The sequence below is a fragment of the Rhamphochromis longiceps genome, linkage group LG4 (assembly GCF_057381845.1).
Source record: "Rhamphochromis longiceps isolate RC_006_pf linkage group LG4, R_longiceps_female_GT1.1, whole genome shotgun sequence".
NCBI lineage: Eukaryota > Metazoa > Chordata > Actinopteri > Cichliformes > Cichlidae > Rhamphochromis > Rhamphochromis longiceps.
Window position 1 is genome coordinate 4,575,256 of NC_140560.1, and position 18,178 is coordinate 4,593,433.

The window sequence follows — 18,178 nt, forward strand, 5'->3', positions numbered from 1 at the left end:
GTGGGTTTAGAGCTCTGGGTAGCTCCCCAGCTGGGTCTAGACTGGGTCTAGAGAGTATTTTAAATTCAGAGAATTTAAAATAGAAAGTAGCTCGTCCACAGAAGGACTGGTAGCTCCCCTTACGATAAGGGTTCAGATCGCGCGAACAGGTGTGGGATTAGAGCTCTGGGTAGCTCCCCAACTGGGTCTAGACTGGGTCTAGAGAGTATTTTAAATTCAGGGAATTTAAAATAGAAAGTAGCTCGTCCACAGAAGGACTGGTAGCTCCCCTTACGATAAGGGTTCAGATCGCGCGAACAGGTGTGAAATGTGTGTGTTTAGTTAGTTTGTTTGTTTGCTTGTTTTAATCAATTTTAAATCATGCTTTTTATTTGTTTTTGTTTCTAATGTCTCTGTAAAGCACTTTGAATCACCTTGTTGTTGAATTGTGCTATACAAATAAATTTGCCTTGCCTTGCCTAATATATCATATTACAGGCTTCATCTGAGCTTGTATTTACCTAATATTAAAACCTCCTAATGACCCGATTATTATTATGTCCTGAGACATAAAATCTTAGACTTTAATTAAGGTGTAGCTTCGTTTTACTATAACTGTAAATATGATGATGTAACATAAAATGTTTTAAATCTCTGGCAGTGTTTTGGTAAGTGCTGTAAATGAGACTGTAAGCTGCTGTAAACATAACTGTTATAGGTGAGCTGTTCCACAACAAGCATTACTGTCTGGCCTAAATCTCACTGAAACCACATTAATATGAGTTTCTGTTTGAATTAGCATGAAATTCTATCATCATGAGTAGATATAGAAATTCAGTTGTGATCATTAATAAAAATAGATCATTATAGCAATCCGGTTGGGAAAAATGCGGCCTCATTAAAATGCTGCTTTCTTATCAATTGTAGAAAGGTTTACCGTGTTTCTCAATTTACTTTCGATGCCATTACATTCAGAAGGAGAGTTTAATTTTGAAAAGGTATCTTTCATTCCTATTGATTGCCACTTGCATCAACATAATTTGCTCATTTAACTCAATCTCCATAACATGGCTCCACAAGAGGAATGGCCAGGGATGAATAATCTTATTGCAAGACTTGACAAGGTGTAAAATGATGAAAGACCCAGGAATAACCAAGCTGTGCAAAATCAGTCATAGTTCTACCAATCAGAAATGCAGTTCCCATCCCAGATTAACGCTACAGACTCTGAAAGGCAAGTTCCTTGGCAGCGGGATCATCTGGATATGGATGGCATCCCAGATGGATGTCCTCATTTGCTGTTTGGCACAAAATGTCAAGATTATAATTTGTTAAGAATGTTATAATTCAATTCAATTTTATTCATATAGCGCCAAATCACAACAAAAGTCGCCTCAAGGCGCTTCATAGATATAGAGAAAAACCCAACAATCATATGACCCTCTATGAGCAAGCACTTTGGCGACAGTGGGAAGGAAAAACTCCCTTTTAACAAGAAGAAACCTCTGGCAGAACCAGGCTCAGGGAGGGGCGGGGCCATCTGCTGTGATTGGTTGAGGTGAGAGAAGGAAGACAGGACAAAGACATGCTGTGGAAGAGAGACAGAGGTTAATAACAGATATGATTCAATGCAGAGAGGTCTATTAATACATAGTGAGTGAGAAAGGTGACTGGAAAGGAAAAACTCAATGCATCATGGGAATCCCCGGCAGCCTACGTCTATTGCAGCATAACTAAGGGAGGATTCAGGGTCACCTGGTCCAGTCCTAACTATATGCTTTAGAAAAAAAGGAAAGTTTTAAGCCTAATCTTAAAAGTAGAGATAGTGTCTGTCTCCCGAATCCAAACTGGAAGCTGGTTCCACAGAAGAGGGGCCTGAAAACTGAAGGCTCTGCCTCTCATTCTACTTTTAAATACTCTAGGAACAACAAGTAGGCCTGCAGAGCGAGAGCGAAGTACTCTAATAGGGTGATATGGTACTACAAGGTCATTAAGATAAGATGGGGCCTGATTATTTAAGACCTTGTATGTGAGGAGCAGGATTTTGAATTCTAGATTTAACAGGAAGCCAATGAAGGGAAGCCAAAACAGGAGAAATATGCTCTCTCTTTCTAGTCCCTGTCAGGACTCTTGCAGCAGCATTTTGGATTAACTGAAGGCTTTTCAGGGAGTTTTTTGGACATCCTGATAATAATGAATCACAGTAGTCCAGCCTGGAAGTAATAAATGCATGAACTAGTTTTTCAGCGTCACTGAGACAGGATATTTCTAATTTTAGAGATGTTGCGCAAATGGAAGAACGCAGTCTTACATATTTGTTTAATATGTGCGTTGAAGGACATGTCCTGGTCAAAAATGACTCCAAGGTTCCTCACAGTGTTACTGGAGGCCAAGGTAATGCCATCCAGAGTAAGAATCTGGTTGGATACCATATTTCTAAGCTTTTCAGGGCCGAGTACAATAACCTCAGTTTGATCTGAATTAAGAAGCAGAAAGGTAGCGGCCATCCAGGTCTTTATGTCTTTAAGACATTCCTGTAGTTTAACTAATTGGTGTGTGTTATCTGGCTTCATGGACAGATAGAGCTGGGTGTCATCTGCATAGCAGTGAAAATTTATGCTATGTCTTCTAATGATGCAGCCTAAGAGAAGCATGTATAATGTAAACAGAATTGGTCCTAGCACCGAACCCTGTGGAACTCCATAATTAACCTCAGTGTGTGAAGAGGACTCTCCATTTACATGTACAAACCAGAGTCTGTTAGATAGATATGATACAAACCACTGCAGCACAGTACCTGTAATACCTACAGCATGTTTTAATCGCTCTAATAGGATATTATGGTCGACAGTATCGAACGCTGCACTGAAGTCTAGCAGGACAAGCACAGAGATGAGTCCACTGTCAGAGGCCATAAGAAGATCATTTGTAACCTTCACTAAAGCTGTTTCTGTGCTGTGATGAGCTCTGAAACCTGACTGAAACTCTTCAAATAAACCATTCCTCTGCAGATGATCTGTTAGCTGTTTGACAACTACTCTTTCAAGGATTTCTGATATGAAAGGAAGGTTGGAGATTGGCCTATAATTAGCTAAGACTGCTGGGTCTAGAGATGCTTTTTAAGTAAAGGTTTAACTACAGCTAGCTTGAAGGCCTGTGGTACATAGCCGATTATTAGAGATAGGTTGATCATATTTAAGATCGAAGCATTTATTAATGGCAGGACTTCTTTGAGCAGTTTTGTAGGAATGGGGTCTAAAAGACACGTTGATGGTTTGGAGGAAGTAATTATTGAAGTTAACTCAGAAAGATCAATTGGAGAAAAAGAGTCTAAATGAATATCGATGGTACTGAAAGTAGCTGTAGATAATATTACATCTGTGGGATGATTATTGGTAATTTTTTCTCTAATGATAAAAATTTTATTTGTGAAGAAGTTCATGAAGTCATTACTAGTTAACGTTAAAGGGATGGTTGGCTCAAAAGAGCTCTGACTTTTTGTCAGCCTGGCTACAGCGCTGAAGAGAAACCTGGGGTTGTTCTTGTTTTCTTCAATCAGTGATGAATAGTAAGATGTTCTGGCTTTGTGGAGGGCTTTCTTATAAAGCAGCAAACTATTTCTCCAGGCTAAATGATGATCCTCTAAATTTGTGACACACCATTTCCTCTCCAGATTACGAGTCATCTGCTTTAGGGTACGTGTTTGAGAATTATACCACGGAGTCAGGTACTTCTGATTAGAGACCTTAGTTTTCACAGGAGCTACAGTATCCAGAGTTGTACGTAGTGAGGAGGTAAAATTATTAACAAGATAATCGACCTCTGTTGGAGCAGCGTTCAGATAGCTGCTCTGCTCTGTGTTGGTACAGGGCATTGAAGATGATAACAGTGGGTGGATTGTATTCTTAAACTTAGTTACAGCGCTTTCAGAAAGACATCTACTTTGATAAAGTCTACTCTCCACTGCTGTGTAATCAATTATTGTAAATGTAAATCTTATCAGGAAATGATCAGACAGGAGATGGTTTTCAGGAAACACTGTTAAATGTTCAGTTTCTATGCCATATGTTAAAACAAGATCTAGAGTGTGATTAAAGTGGTGGGTGGGTTCTTTTACATTTTGAGAGAAGCCAATTGAGTCTAATAACAGATTAAATGCCATGTTGAGGCTGTCATTTTTAGCATCTACATGGATGTTAAAATCACCCACAATAATGATTTTATTTGAGCTGAGAACCAAATCAGATAAAAAGTCTGAGAAATCAGACAGAAACTCTGTGTAAGGCCCAGGTGGACAAGTAAGACTGGTTTCTGAGTTTTACACAAGGCTAAGCATCAGGCTTTCAAATGGATTAAAAGTCTGTCTGGGTCTTTGGTTGATTAATAGGCTGGTGCGAAAAATTGCTGCCACACCGCCCCTCGGCCTGTGCTTCGAGGTTTCTGGTAGTTAGAATGACTCGGGGGTGTTGATTCATTTAAACTAACATAATCATCCTGCTGCAACCAGGTTTCTGTAAGGCAGAGTAAATCAATTTGTTGATCAATTATTAACTCATGTACTAACAGAGACTTGGAGGAGAGAGACCTAATATTTAATCATCCACATTTCACTGTTTTACTCTTTGGTACAGATGTGGATACTTTATTGTTCTTTCTTTGTAATTGTTTATGTTTAAGTTGTTTGTTGCTGGTTTTTAGCTTGTTTTTTGTCTGTTTGGGAGCTGACACAGTCTCTATGGAGATGGGTTTTTGGGGGGGTAGCAGGAGGAGAGAAGCTGCAGAGAGGCGTGTAAGACTGCAACTCTGCTTCCTGGTCCCAACTCTGGATAGTCATATTTTGGGGGGTTTAATAAATTTGTCCATATTTCTAGAAATGAGAGCTGCTCCATCCAAAGTGGGATGGATGCCGTCTCTCCTAACAAGGCCAGGTTTCCTCCACAAGGTTTGCCAATTATCTATGAAGCCCACATCGTTTCTGGGACACCACTCAGACAGCCAGCAATTTAAGGAGAACATGCGGCTAAACATGTCACTCCTGGTCTGATTGGGGAGGGGACCAGAGAAAACTACAGAGTCCGACATTGTTTTGGCAAAGTTACACACCGATTCAATACTGATTTTAGTGACCTCCGATTGGCGTAACCGGGTGTCATTACTGCCGACGTGAATTATGATTTTACTGAATTTACGTTTACGCTTAGCCAGCAGTTTTAAATTTCCTTCAATGTCGCCTGCTCTGGCCCCTGGAAGACAATTCACTATGGTTGCCGGTGTCTCTAGCTTCACGTGTCTGAGAACAGAATCACCAATTACCAGAGTTTGACCCCCGGCGGGTGTGTCGCCGAGTGGGGAAAAACAGTTAGACACATGAACAGGTTGGTGGTGTACCTGGGGCTTCTGTTTAGGACTATGTTCCTCCTCACCGTGACCCAGCCGCCCTCTTTCCCCAGCTGCTTGGGGTCTGCCGGGGAACAGCTAGCGGGGCCTACGCTATCTTCGGCTGCACCAGCTACAGGGGCCTGGCTAGCTACGGGTGAATGAAGGGTGCGAAGCCGAGTCTCCAATTCAGTAATCCTGGCCTCCAGAGCTGCAAATATGCTACATTTGTTACAGATATCATTACTGCTAAAGGAGGCCGAGGAGTAACTAAACATCTGACACAATGAGCAGGAAAGTGCAGGAGGGACAGATGAAGTAGCCATGGTGCTAACGAGTCGGCTACGAGCTAAGCTAAGCTAGCGAAACAGTACAGAGACAGTCAGTGAATACTTTGGGTATAAATTAGGTAGTGAGTACACAGAAAGTGTGCTTCGGATAAAGCACGTGACGATTATACTATGAGAAAAGAATATATTTAAAAGTTTTTAATTAAATTTCTAAGCAGATAAGCTACTCAGAAACACCACTGTGTTTGAGCAGGAACAGGAAGTGATACTCTACCACAGAGCGAGCAAACACCAAGTGACAGCGCCACCAAGGAGAAGAACTGGTGACTACAGAGAGCACAATCCTCTAAGAGATGAGATCAAAATATGTTTGTTGTCTGTTTGGCTTTGTTTATCACAGTGCCTCCCAAATGATGTATCATAAGGAAAGTTTGGGTGTGCCTTGTGATTTTGTTTGGACCATGCATTGGTACTTCAGTGTACAACTGCACAAAAAGTAATACATGGTAAATTGACTTGTTCTTATATTGCGCTTTTCCAAAATACTTGAGCACTCAAAGCACTTCTAACGATTGCATCGGGAGCAATTTGGGCTGCAGCAGACTGGAGCAGCCAAAGATCAAACCACCAACATTCCAATTAAAAGATAACCTGCTCTACCTCCTGACACATTTTTGCCAAACAAGCTAAAGGAGCAAGTCCAATAACTGTCTGAAGAAGTCATCAAATTGTAACATTGTGGCAAACAAGCTGAAGAAGGTCCTTTTAATGCCAAACATCTGCTCTGAGAGAAACCTGGCCTACTTTAAAAGACCACTGGGTCTGAATCATAGGCAGCAAGAGTATTTGTTGGACTGAGTGAAGGTGTGTAATAAGGCCAAACAGGCGAGTTATACAAAGTATAACTCATACAAAGTAACTTATACAAAGTAAAGTGGTCGCCCCATGATCGGAAGGTCGGCGGTTCGAATCCACTTAACGGCTACCCTGAGGTACCCCTGAGCAAGGTACTGTCCCTACACACTGCTCCCCGGGCGCCTGCTTAGTGGGCTGCCCACTGCTTCACTGAGTGAATGGGTCAAATGCAGAGAAAAACAAGTAATTTCCCCATGGGGATCAATAAAGTATCCATTATTATTATTATTATTATTATTATTATTATTATTATTATACGCAAATAGAGTTTGTTTCAAAGGGGGAAAATGCAGGCACCGAGACAGCTGGCTACATGTAACACACGCTTATAATGAGAAGAAGAACTTGCATGGCTTGCACTTAAAATGACTGGCTGAACAATCCCGGTGTAAATTTGACCAGGACTCCACACAGTAAAAAAATACAGGACATAGAGGTTATTTATAGTTGGCACATCGGATGTTAAGACTCCCAGTCTCTACCATCCTGAAATAAAAACATCCTTCCAGTGTAAACTGTCAAAATGATACAAGAACTACTACAGAACAACACAAGTTGAAAAGTAAGACTTCAGACCAACACAGCACCTATTTTACTGTATGTAAAAGACAGAGTAACACAACCCCTCCAGCAAAAACCCATCTCTGTGAAGGATAGCAGAACACCTTTTTCCTATCCTCGACACAGAGGAAGATTCAGGCATCCAAATAAAAATAAAATAAAATAAAATAGAATAAAATATTGAGCTGCATTTTTAATGTGGTAAATCTATAATTTTAGTACTTTAGGGTTCAAATTGCAACTAGTGCATTTACTGTAAGGTGATGCTGTGATATTGCACAGCAGTGTCTTTTGCGTTGCTCCCTGTAACTAGAAGAAAGGAGATCAACTGGGTGCTGCATCTGTTTTCTTTAAAGTGGGCCAAAGGTTGTAAAGCATAACTGTTTGATCAGTAACCTAAAAAAATCCCAGATGAAGACATTTTATGCAGAATGTGACAGAGGAAGTCTTTGAGGATCCCACCTTAATGATGTCTGCTGCTTGGGTGTAGGTGCTAAAAAAAAGTTGGGAGCAGAGGAACGAATAACAGACTGTTGGGAAATGTCTTCAAAGCAGAAGATGAGTGGGGGAAATTATGAAGGAAACAAACAGCTGATTAGGTTGAGAAGGAGACGGAGACCACTGGGAAGGAGATGCACATAATAGATGAGCTGTCATCTTCTGTAGCCCACTCACTTGTTCAGCTGCACTAGTAGGTGTGCGTTTCTTTCTTCCCTTCATTGACTGGAATCAATTCAGCTATTGATTCTGATACAATTAAATCAGTCCTTGAGAGCACCTACTCAGCGCAGGCTGGAAAGCAAGAATCAGCACTGGCAGCAACAGCTAGATTTTCAATTACATACGCAAAATCATGTGTGAAGGGTTAAATTGAGTTTGGTGCTACAAATCATCCGTCCAATTTCTTAACCATTCCAACTGCAGCATATCCCAGCAAACAGAGGCACAATACACCCCCATCCACACCTACGGCTAATTTAGAAGCAACTATTAAGCTAACAAAGATGAGAAAACCAAAGCACTGGAGGAAACCCACGCAGGCACAGACAGAACACGCCAGCTCCACACAGAGAGGCCCCAAGATCCGTGCTCTTTTAACCACTGCACTGCCGCGCTGCCTGATGATACGTGCAACCTAAGTGTTACAGTATCACCCTGACAAATAGCTTCCATAGCATGAACATTACATGTCCAGGTCAGGGCTGATTCAGGATCAGCTGTAAGAAAAGCAAAACACAGTCAGACGATTCTAACACACACTAGCTCAAATCACGAAGCACTATGAGAGTGCAAGGCAGCTCACTCTCTGAGCAGGATTGTATTTTGTAACAGTAATAGTCCTGTATGTTGTTTACATTCATATTCCTATATTGTTTATAATGCAGTGAAAATCAGACAAGAGTAGCATGACAGATATTTCGTTTGATTGCACAAAGGGTAAGTGATGGATAACAGCTCGTTTTATAAGGTTTTAAAGACATTTTTTTGAAAGTTTGACCTTATTTGACCTTGAAGATGAGGCCAGAGGTCCAAAGTCCCCATATATCATTCCCTATATGCCTATATGTTGTCAATTCAAATGATGGTGGGAAGAAACATAGTTTAAATGTCTCAACATTATCACTTTGACCTTCAGATCAATCTGCTGACCTTGAGGTCAAAGGTCTAAGCCTTTTGTCAGTTTTTGACCAGTAAATCAATAAATATGTTGACACTGAAGTCCAAGGTGGATGTAAGCCAAATTTTAATCAGCTGTTAGCATGACTCCACTCTGCGCACCTCCAAAGTTTTATCAGAATTAATTGAAAACTTTTCGAGCTATTGTCTTTATAGACAGAATGACGCGCACGCAAACACTATCAAAAACCTAACCTACTGTATTGTAAAACTGACAATAGTCACATATCATGTTTGGATTAAAATTTCCCTGATAACGGTTTTCCATCACTTTTATGTCTTGGTGAACTCTTGGCCCATGCTCATAATCGCCTACATTTAGTTTAAAAAAAGTCGAGATGAGAAAGTAAAAAGTGCGTCGTCAGCGACGTTCTGGCCCTCATTAGCTGATATGGTTTCAGGATTTTATCCACAAGCTCAGCATAATTCTCTGCTCTGTGATTGCCAAGAAAATTCTGGACATCTCGCACCAATGCATTCCCCGTGCTGAGTTACTGAACTCCTTGTCAAGAATCAGTTTACCAACAAACATTGGATGTGGTGTCACTTTTCATAAGACTGAACTTATTTCTTAAATTCTGAATCTCACTGACATTTCTGTCCAGTCATCCTAGTTGTCCAATCCTTGGAACATAAAAGCTAAAAATCAAAAATGGGACATGCTAGACCAAAACGGTTTATACAGTAAATCAAGCAGTATGGTGCATTTACAGTAACTTTGGCTTTAAGTCTTGAGCTTGTGCTCTCTAATCCAGAAGGCTTTATGAGGACCAGATGGCTGGTGAGACTGAATAGTGAGCCAAAGGTCATTAGTTCAATCGGCAAAGGGAACCCAAGTGTCTTACTAAACCATTTACTTCTCTCCAACCATAACCTGACTCGCTGCAAATTGGCACGAAAGCTATTACGAGGCAAAGGCAGAATATTCCCACATGAATTCTAATTTCAGTTTAGCATTTAACCTCAGATCAATAGTCACTTACTGCCTCACCATACTACCCAGGGTCGACACATCTTGTTCTTAAAGGTGATGTAAGGTTTATTATAAGCACTTTGACTGTGGTTATTTATTATTAGTGTAATGCACAACTCTGGGTCCTGCTGCTGACTGGTATTGCCGGTAGTGAACCCAGAGGAAAGGCTCCAATGAACAGCTGTTCATTCATTCCTGTAACCTGTTACAGACTCTGTTAACAAGCTGTATTTTATGGAGAGTTTAAAAAAAAGTGGGCAAACTCAGTAAGTGAAAACATAATGTGGGGTTTTTGTGATTTTGGAGGTCTGGTGTGGATGCATAAAATAAACCTGTATGATATGGGCAAAGGTATTGAGCCACACTTTCTTTTAGTCTTTACACACCTGATCTGTATTGTCAGGCTAGCAGCTGTGTAAACACTGTGAGTTCAGCATCACAGCGGGAAACCCATAGTTGTATCTTTTTTTGTCATTCCCGCCTCTAGAGCAAAGCCAACACAGTGTCAGAAACAGGAGATGAATGCTGGGCTTTTACAAATATGCTAACTCGTGCCGACATCTGGTCCATTAAGGATTTTTCTCTACTGCCTTCTAACCTCAAAGCTGGATGCACTTGAATAAAAATTGCTTGCTGACAAGCCACACGAGCTTTCCACGTTCTGGGCTTAATGCGTACATTTTGCTGGATGACTGTGCACACTGTAAACTGCTTTCATAGACTTTCTGAATGTTTCGCAGACAAAATCTTTAATGGTTTCTGGCTGATTATAAACAGGAGATGTGGCATTCATGGACTCCTGAACAGCAATCCATCGGAAAACTCCAAAATGCTACAGGCAGCATTTTTCTACCCTCAACAGCAAAGAATCAGAGAAAAGCTGAACCAAGAAAACATATGAGCTGATGTGTTGCAGTGACAACAGTGACAACAGTGATAACAGTGTTGACAGTGCGATCTTCCTATATTATGGTCCCGGTGTATGGTTACCATAGTAAACATGTGAGATATTAGAGGGCATAAGCGTTCTTGTTTTTATTGACTAATCGTATCCATATCTCAAGTTTGCATGTACTTATATTGAAGTATTTATTTGTATCTTGGTCACCAGTGAAATAAATGTTAAGGCTCTTAGCAGACCTAGCAAGTTTCTTTGATAATTTCATGCTTGCTAGCTTGTGTGGTAATATGCTTTAGAACAGGATTCTCTTGCTGAGACTGTTGTTGATGCCAGGACCGTTTCAGTTTGGGGAACTGTTTGCTTTGTCCTGATATCCTCTGACAGATGACTTTATGCCCTGAAACAGTACAAACTGTGCTGGGCACTTCAGAATGAAGGGTATACGAGTGAGTGCCAGCTGGGGACATCAAAAATCATGCCTGTGGACACTTCTGACAAGCTGGGTGACCAGGGGGGAGGACATGCTATCTCACACACACACACACACACACACACACACACACACACACACACACACACACACACACACACACACTGCACACAGACTTGGGGAAATGTGATACATTACTAAGTCTGGTAAAGGGAAACATGATAAGCTTTGTATTCATTTGTGGAACATGCTCTAATGCAAAGACACTGCTCAGTGCTACAACAAAGAGGTAGAAGATAATGAATGCACAGTAATGATTAGAATGTAATATAGACAGCAGAATGTTTTCAGTATTAGAGCACGGTCATTGATTTCCTTTTATCTTGTAAAACTAAAGTCAAAAAATTGTGAAAAGTTTAAAAATTTTCTGATGTGAATTTGAGGCCCAACGTATATATACACTGGAAGCATTAGATGTTTGTGAATAAAAACATGCACTGTAAAAAGATGATGATGCTTCTAAACAAGAAAAGAAAGAAAGAAAAGATTCTGGGTTCAAACGATTCTCAGGAGAAGACAGCAGCAGGGAGAATTTCAAGGTTTCCAGGAGTTGAAGCTTTATCGGCATCTAGCTGTGTGTATGTGTCAGGTACAATAGTATCTTAGATTATTGCATATTCAGTACTGGTGACCATTTTCAACTCAGAGTGCACTTGTTGCCAAATGCAGTGGTCTGATTGGTCAGATCTGTTTATTGAGCTGATAAAATAAATACTGCAAATTGGTCCTTTAAAGTTATGTGTTCAGTGTAAATGGCTGATAAAGAACAGGTGAGTTGGCAGAAAAAAATCGAATGCACAAAATATTAATACAAATTTTATGTGTCAGGTCTGTGAAGGTCTTAAGATTTAATTTTTTTTTTTACACTGAAATGTAAGCTAATTCTTCATGGCTCGAGAAAGGAAGACATTTTTCCTGGTGACAGAGAGCTAGTTTCAGTCTTTTAGCGTGATTTTAAGGATGTAACTCTTTTACTTTATGCACTTCTTTTAAAAATAAATTAACTGGAAACATCAAAAACTCAGACAGATGCAATCTTGTTTTGTCAGTTTACTTGGAGAACTGAGGTTAGCACAATTAGCTTGCTAGCTAATGTGAAATAAGAAGCTGCTTGTTCCCTTAACAGATTTTTTTTTAAAAAGCATTGCTTCATAAAAACAGCTAAGAACATGGAAATTAAACTAGCCTCTGTTGTCAGAGTAAACTCCAAAGAAGCTGTTTGACAGGGAAAGGTTTCTCTAAGTGTTAAAAAAAATCTTAAGAAGCTTTGATTTCTGCTCCCTCTAAAAATGTTTTAGAAAAATTTCCATCTTGAATTTTTATGGTCTTCATGGCTTGTCAACTTCATTTGTATTAGTTTGCGTTGGTTTTGAGTCTTTGTGCAGTTTTATTGATCCTTTGTGCTCATTTTGTGTCTCCATAGTCGTATAGGCTTGAATAGTTTGTATGAGCCTCTTTGTGATGATCGTCCATGTCTTTTTGTTCTTTTATGCTCTTTTTGTCTCTGTGCATACAGGAAGCTTTGGCCACACAATTATTATTAAATGATGCGTGGGTCTAGCTCATGTTAAGTTGTTAAAATATAGTACTATGAATTGTTGTTATATACAGCAATATAATGACAAAAACACATTAATAACACGCAGGCAGATTCCTCATCTAAATCATGATAAAAATAAAACCTGTGGTCATTTCCATGCAGTGTTGACTGAGCTCCCTTGAATGCTGAACCTCATAAATCAGGCAGCAGTTGGAATGTAAAGACATGCTGATAGAGTAAAACGACTGCTGGAGTATCAGAAAACAGTCCCACTGAGGGAGGAGGTGCTTCCACTTTAAGTGTGATGTAGCAGTCATGTTTTCCACTGACACATGAAATCCGGGCACACGCAGCTTGAGTCTCGTTGGATAACAGCACCAAGCTAATGGTGTGTGCTTGTGCTACTCTCCAGCTTTAGCATGCAGAGAGGTGATCAAGAGGTTAAAGACGTTATGTTAAAATACAGTAAATGTACCAGCACAAGGCACACCCTCAATCAGAAGCACACTGGGTTTCACTGTTTTTAGATGAGCACAGTGAGAAAGTTGTTGTGTGGAATGCTAAGGCTGTTAGCACCTTGCATCATGACTCGGCAGACCACCTGCACTTTTGTGCTGATGAGTCTGTCTTCAACTCAAATTAATACAAGCTCTGCACTGGAAATGAAGCTGCACTGCACCATTTACATGGTGACGTGGTAGGATGGGCTTTTTTCAGAAAGCCATTGTGTCGTAGACTTTGTAAGTGACTTGTTGGTTTGATCCATTTGCCTTCTGGCCAATGGTGACATGAGAAGGTTTAAACCTTTCTCATATTTGTGTAGTATGTAGCCAACAGCTGATGTGCTTAGCTCAGCACAAAGCCTGGATGCGGAGTTGGAAAAATGAGAATTGTGCTTTTAAGAAGAACTTTGTGCCAGGCTAAAGACCTATTTCATAACATCCATTTGACATTAAAAATAGGTGTTAACCATACTAATTAAAGTTCTGCACCTAAATAAAGCTGGACCTTCATTAATGCAGTTGGTAACACCACTGTTTACCTAAGATTTCATGTTAAAACAGCAGAACCTGAGACATTAAGAATCTCCAGGCAATAACTAATAAAGGGGACTTCTTATATTAATTTCAAGTTCCATATTTTATCATCTGTGTCTACAGAAGTTGCTTATTTATCTCACTGAGGAATCATGTGACTGCTAACTGTGTCATTAACTTGCCCGCCATTTTGGATAAGTGACAATCATGGTGACAATGTAGAGTGAGTGCACAAAGTCCCAGAGTCATGCAGGCCTACAGACTGATCCACAACCATCTGGCAACCACTGTCGGTGAGGCAAACACCTCTCTGCAACTGCTTTGGGTTGCTGGCAGACTGGTACAGTCACTGGAACATGCTGGGAATCTGTGATTGCCTATTAATGTTTGCAGACAAATACATGTCTTCCATCCAAAGTAAAGCTGCCCCAGCAACCTTCCATATGAATGGAAGACATCAGTTTGTCTGCAAACAATAATAGTCAAGCGGAAGCTATCATATATAAATCATAAGGAGGTTTTTGGTACAGACACTCCAGCGACAACTGGTGACCGTCAGGAACCACTCTCCAATCAGATACACATTTCCCCTTGTAACTAGTAGTTGTATCACATCCTATATGGTGGAAAGCTCTTGTGTAAAGTCCACATAATGTTGCATGAAAAACTTCTATACTGGGATGCGATGCTGCTCCTCAGTTCAGTGTTTCCTGTAGGGTAGGGTTTGTGCTCGGTCATGGACACGTAGCAGCGTAAGAGAGTGCGGACAAATAGTCATTACTGGCTTTTCAAGTCCACTTAAAGTTTGCCTGAAGTGAACATGTGTAAGTTAGCATCATAGTGTAGTATCTTGTAAAAAGGTCTTCGCAGTTACAAAAAAATGACAGACACGCATGTATCTAGTGATAAAATTCTGTCACTCTGAGACAAACTGACTTACATGATGCCAGATGTCAAATTTATCTTAAACTGGAGAGCTGGTGGGACAGACTCAATGCAAATAAGCTGTGGAACACTGAGAATACCCATATGGAAAAGAAATAGTAAAAACTTATATGATTTACTCATGAAAGTGGCCACTTTCTCATTACTTTCATACATTGTTTTAGTAAGTATCCAAAACATACAAGTTTCATTATATAATTTTTCAAGGGATCTTATATCTGTTTTCACTCTTGTATGCTTTTCATACAAGTTTCACACAAGACAGATACAAACTTTATAAGATTTATATATATCTTTTCCATATGGGTAAGGAGTGAAACTCAGTTAAATGAATTTCAATGTTTGGGTTATTTATGACACTGCTGATCTTAATTTCACATTAATTAACTTGAATTATTTTTTGTAATTGAAACTGTGCGGCGCCTGCTCAGGGCAGGTAGAAAACTTTCCGATTCGCAGCATGTAGGAGAAAAAAATCCCCCAAAGTTGATTACATGCAGACAGCTTAATATTGCCATCGCAATTTATACTCGATGGTTACGATAAAGCCATTTTAACCATTGTACGTGGACAAACGAACACATCGAGTACATTCGATATATTGCCCTATAATTCACCATTATAACAGTGTAGTCTTGGCACTTTCTTTTTACACAGTGAAAACAAATGTGATAAAACGTTATCTGGTAAGCTTTAGAGAAGAGCTTAGTCTGACTTGACTAACCATGTCCACTGTTTGCCTGTTTTATGCTAAGCTAAGCTGAGCAGCTGCTGGACGTAGTATCATAGTGATAGCAGGTGTCAATATGTTTCTCCAAAGTCATACATGGAGTCATGGAGGTAAAAGAGGCCTGGAATAATGATATATATACATCCACAAAAACGAGAACATCTGTCAACTGTCGATATTTATCTTTTGTGTTGGCTAAAAGTTCAGAAGCCCTGCAAACAGTATTGTTTGTTTACAAAGATTTCTCTGTTGGCTGAGGACAAAGGGCTAATAAATTACAACACAGACACAGAGGTGTTGGTGCTAGCTTTTCTCAGTATATGCCACCCTAGTGACCAGGTTGCTATTTACTGCGTTGCATAATAAAGGCAGCAGTTTGGGGGTATCAGGGTTTAACCCAATAATTCCTACTGCAGTACCAGTCCTGGTGTTATTGCCAGGTGTGACCTGTATAACTGGGGCTGTGTGAGAATGACACCGGGCCACTAGGGGAAGCTGAGGCCGGTTACCTGACATCATCCTCCCTCCTTTTCGACAGGTTGCACGCAACCTACATGTGCATATGTAGGTAGGTTACAGCCCACCAGTCAGCCGTGCTGCTCTGCTGCTTCACACCGCATCCAGCGCTCCCTAACGCCAAACACACACACACACACACACACACACACACACACACACACACACACACACACACACACACACACACTGGAGCACGTAAGGCTGTTTTCACCCTTGTCACCAAAGCACCACTCTGCGCGTCCCACACAACACCGTGCACCCTTCCACGCATCCACGAAGCTTCTCAGTGGTCGCTTTTCACGCAGTCGCGTCAAGGACAAGCAGAGCCCAGGATTAAGCACCGAAGCAGCTGTAACGGGGTGGGGGGGTGGGGGGGCTGGTGGCGAACACACCGTCCTGTAGCAAATTGCTGCACAAGCTACGCGTTATCACACGGTGTGAAATAAACACCAGAGTCCGCAGTCGCGGTGACATTCAGGTGCTCCGTGTACCGAGACCCCTGACAGTCCGCACATACGGCTCGTCCGACATTTTGCTCTGCGGGTGCGCTTCTTTCATTACCAGCCACGAGCCGGACTGAGAGCGATTTGTTACAGGAATAAACGCAGCGCACGGAGCTTACCCGGGTCGCCATCTTCACGGTTGCGGTAGATCAGGGGCTGCAGTTTGAGTCAGCGGCACACAGGACAGCAGGGACGGTCAGGGCGAAAGGATCGACAGCAGATGGGCTTATAAGCTGCGGCGCACTCGGCTCTGATTGGCTGATTCGAGCGGAAGCGGAGGGAGACGTCACCCTACTCGTCTGGCTCTTTGAGCAAAAGTGGGTCTACATTGTTAAGGGTGGCATCCCGGTGGATAGCGTTTGCATATTTGGCACGCGCACATATATTAGACAGTTTCTTTTCCCTTTTTCTAATAACAATAATGTGAACTCTCTAAATTCTAAAGTGACTTTCAGTGCAGTAAGTGTCATCCCGCCTCCATTCATCGGCTTTTTATTTTTTGGTAAATGAAACCGGAGCCTCAGATTTCTGCATGTCAGCACCACGGACAGCGCTCTGCCCCACACGCTGCTGAACTGCACCACCCCACGGCTGAACTAATTCAGCACCACGGACAGCAGCGCTCCGTCCAGGCTGTATGTTTGTTTGATCGCTTAAAGGTCCTGACAGCAGCTGAGACTTGCTAAAGCGTACAAAGTTAGAGCAGGAAGAAGCAGGAAGCTGAAGAAAGTCTCAGGCAACGATGATCGGCTAACTTCTGTGTTTACATTAAAGAATCATATTGACACAACAGATAACACTCTAACATAAACTGGACATTAATGTAGGGGTGTTTTTAAATGATTATTTTTACTCTAATATTATTCCTGCAAGATCTCTTAGCTAACTAGCAAAAGCACATTGAAACTTAAAACTTAAAAGCATACTTCTATTCTATTCTGTTCTATTTTATCAAAAGTTGGGAAGTTGTGTAAAATGTAAATAAAAACAGAATATAATGATTTGCAGATCTCAAAAACCCAAAATCTTTATGACAGAAAGCAAAGAAACCACCTGGGAAGGGACCATTGATGCTCAAAGGTCTATATACAGATTTCATAGCAACATCTGCTCCCATCCAGTGACGCCTCTTTAAGGGAAGGCCTTGAATATGTCAGTAAGACAATGCTAAACCAAACACTGCATCTATTATAGCAGCATGGAACAGCCTGCCTGCAATGCAGACTTTTCACCAACTCAAAATATTTGAAGTGTCATAAAACAGAAAGCAGAGCCAGGACTGCTGAGCAGCCAGAATCCTCCATCAGACAAGAACGGCACAACATTCCTCTCCAGCAGCTTCTCTCCTCAGTTCCCAGAAGTGGATGTGCTGTTGTTGAAAGAAGAAGTGATGCTGCACAGTGGTAAACATCACCGTTCCCAGCTTTTAGAGACACGTTGATGCAATCATATTCAAGGTGATCTCTCATTAAAACAATTAAACCCTTTAAGGCAGTGGTTCCCAAACTTTTTTTGCTAAGCCCCCCTTTGCTTTACAAGAAAAATGTTCGACCCCCCCCCCCCCACACACACACACACACACTCATATTTTGCTCCATTGCTGTTTATTTAACACCTCAAACATTTAGTAAACAATTAGGCAAATACAAGTAATTTGCAATAAATCACAGGCAGTAATAAAATAAACTACTAATTCTTTTACGCTGCGTCCGCACCTACACGGGTATTTTTTGAAAAAGCAG

At 41.0% G+C, this 18,178-nt stretch overlaps 1 protein-coding gene across 2 annotated transcripts in view; it reads right to left on the minus strand.

Annotated features, from left to right (window-relative positions):
- Window positions 1–16,679, minus strand: part of LOC146670856 (vesicle-fusing ATPase) — a 98,125-nt gene extending 81,446 nt beyond the window's left edge. For both annotated transcript variants that reach the window (XM_085402972.1, XM_085402971.1), the window contains exon 1: window positions 16,556–16,679. In XM_085402972.1, the coding sequence (XP_085259098.1) occupies window positions 16,556–16,567 (12 nt within the window). In that variant the 5' untranslated portion in view covers window positions 16,568–16,679. The remainder of the gene's footprint in view (window positions 1–16,555) is intronic.
- Between the last annotated feature and the right edge of the window lie 1,499 nt (window positions 16,680–18,178).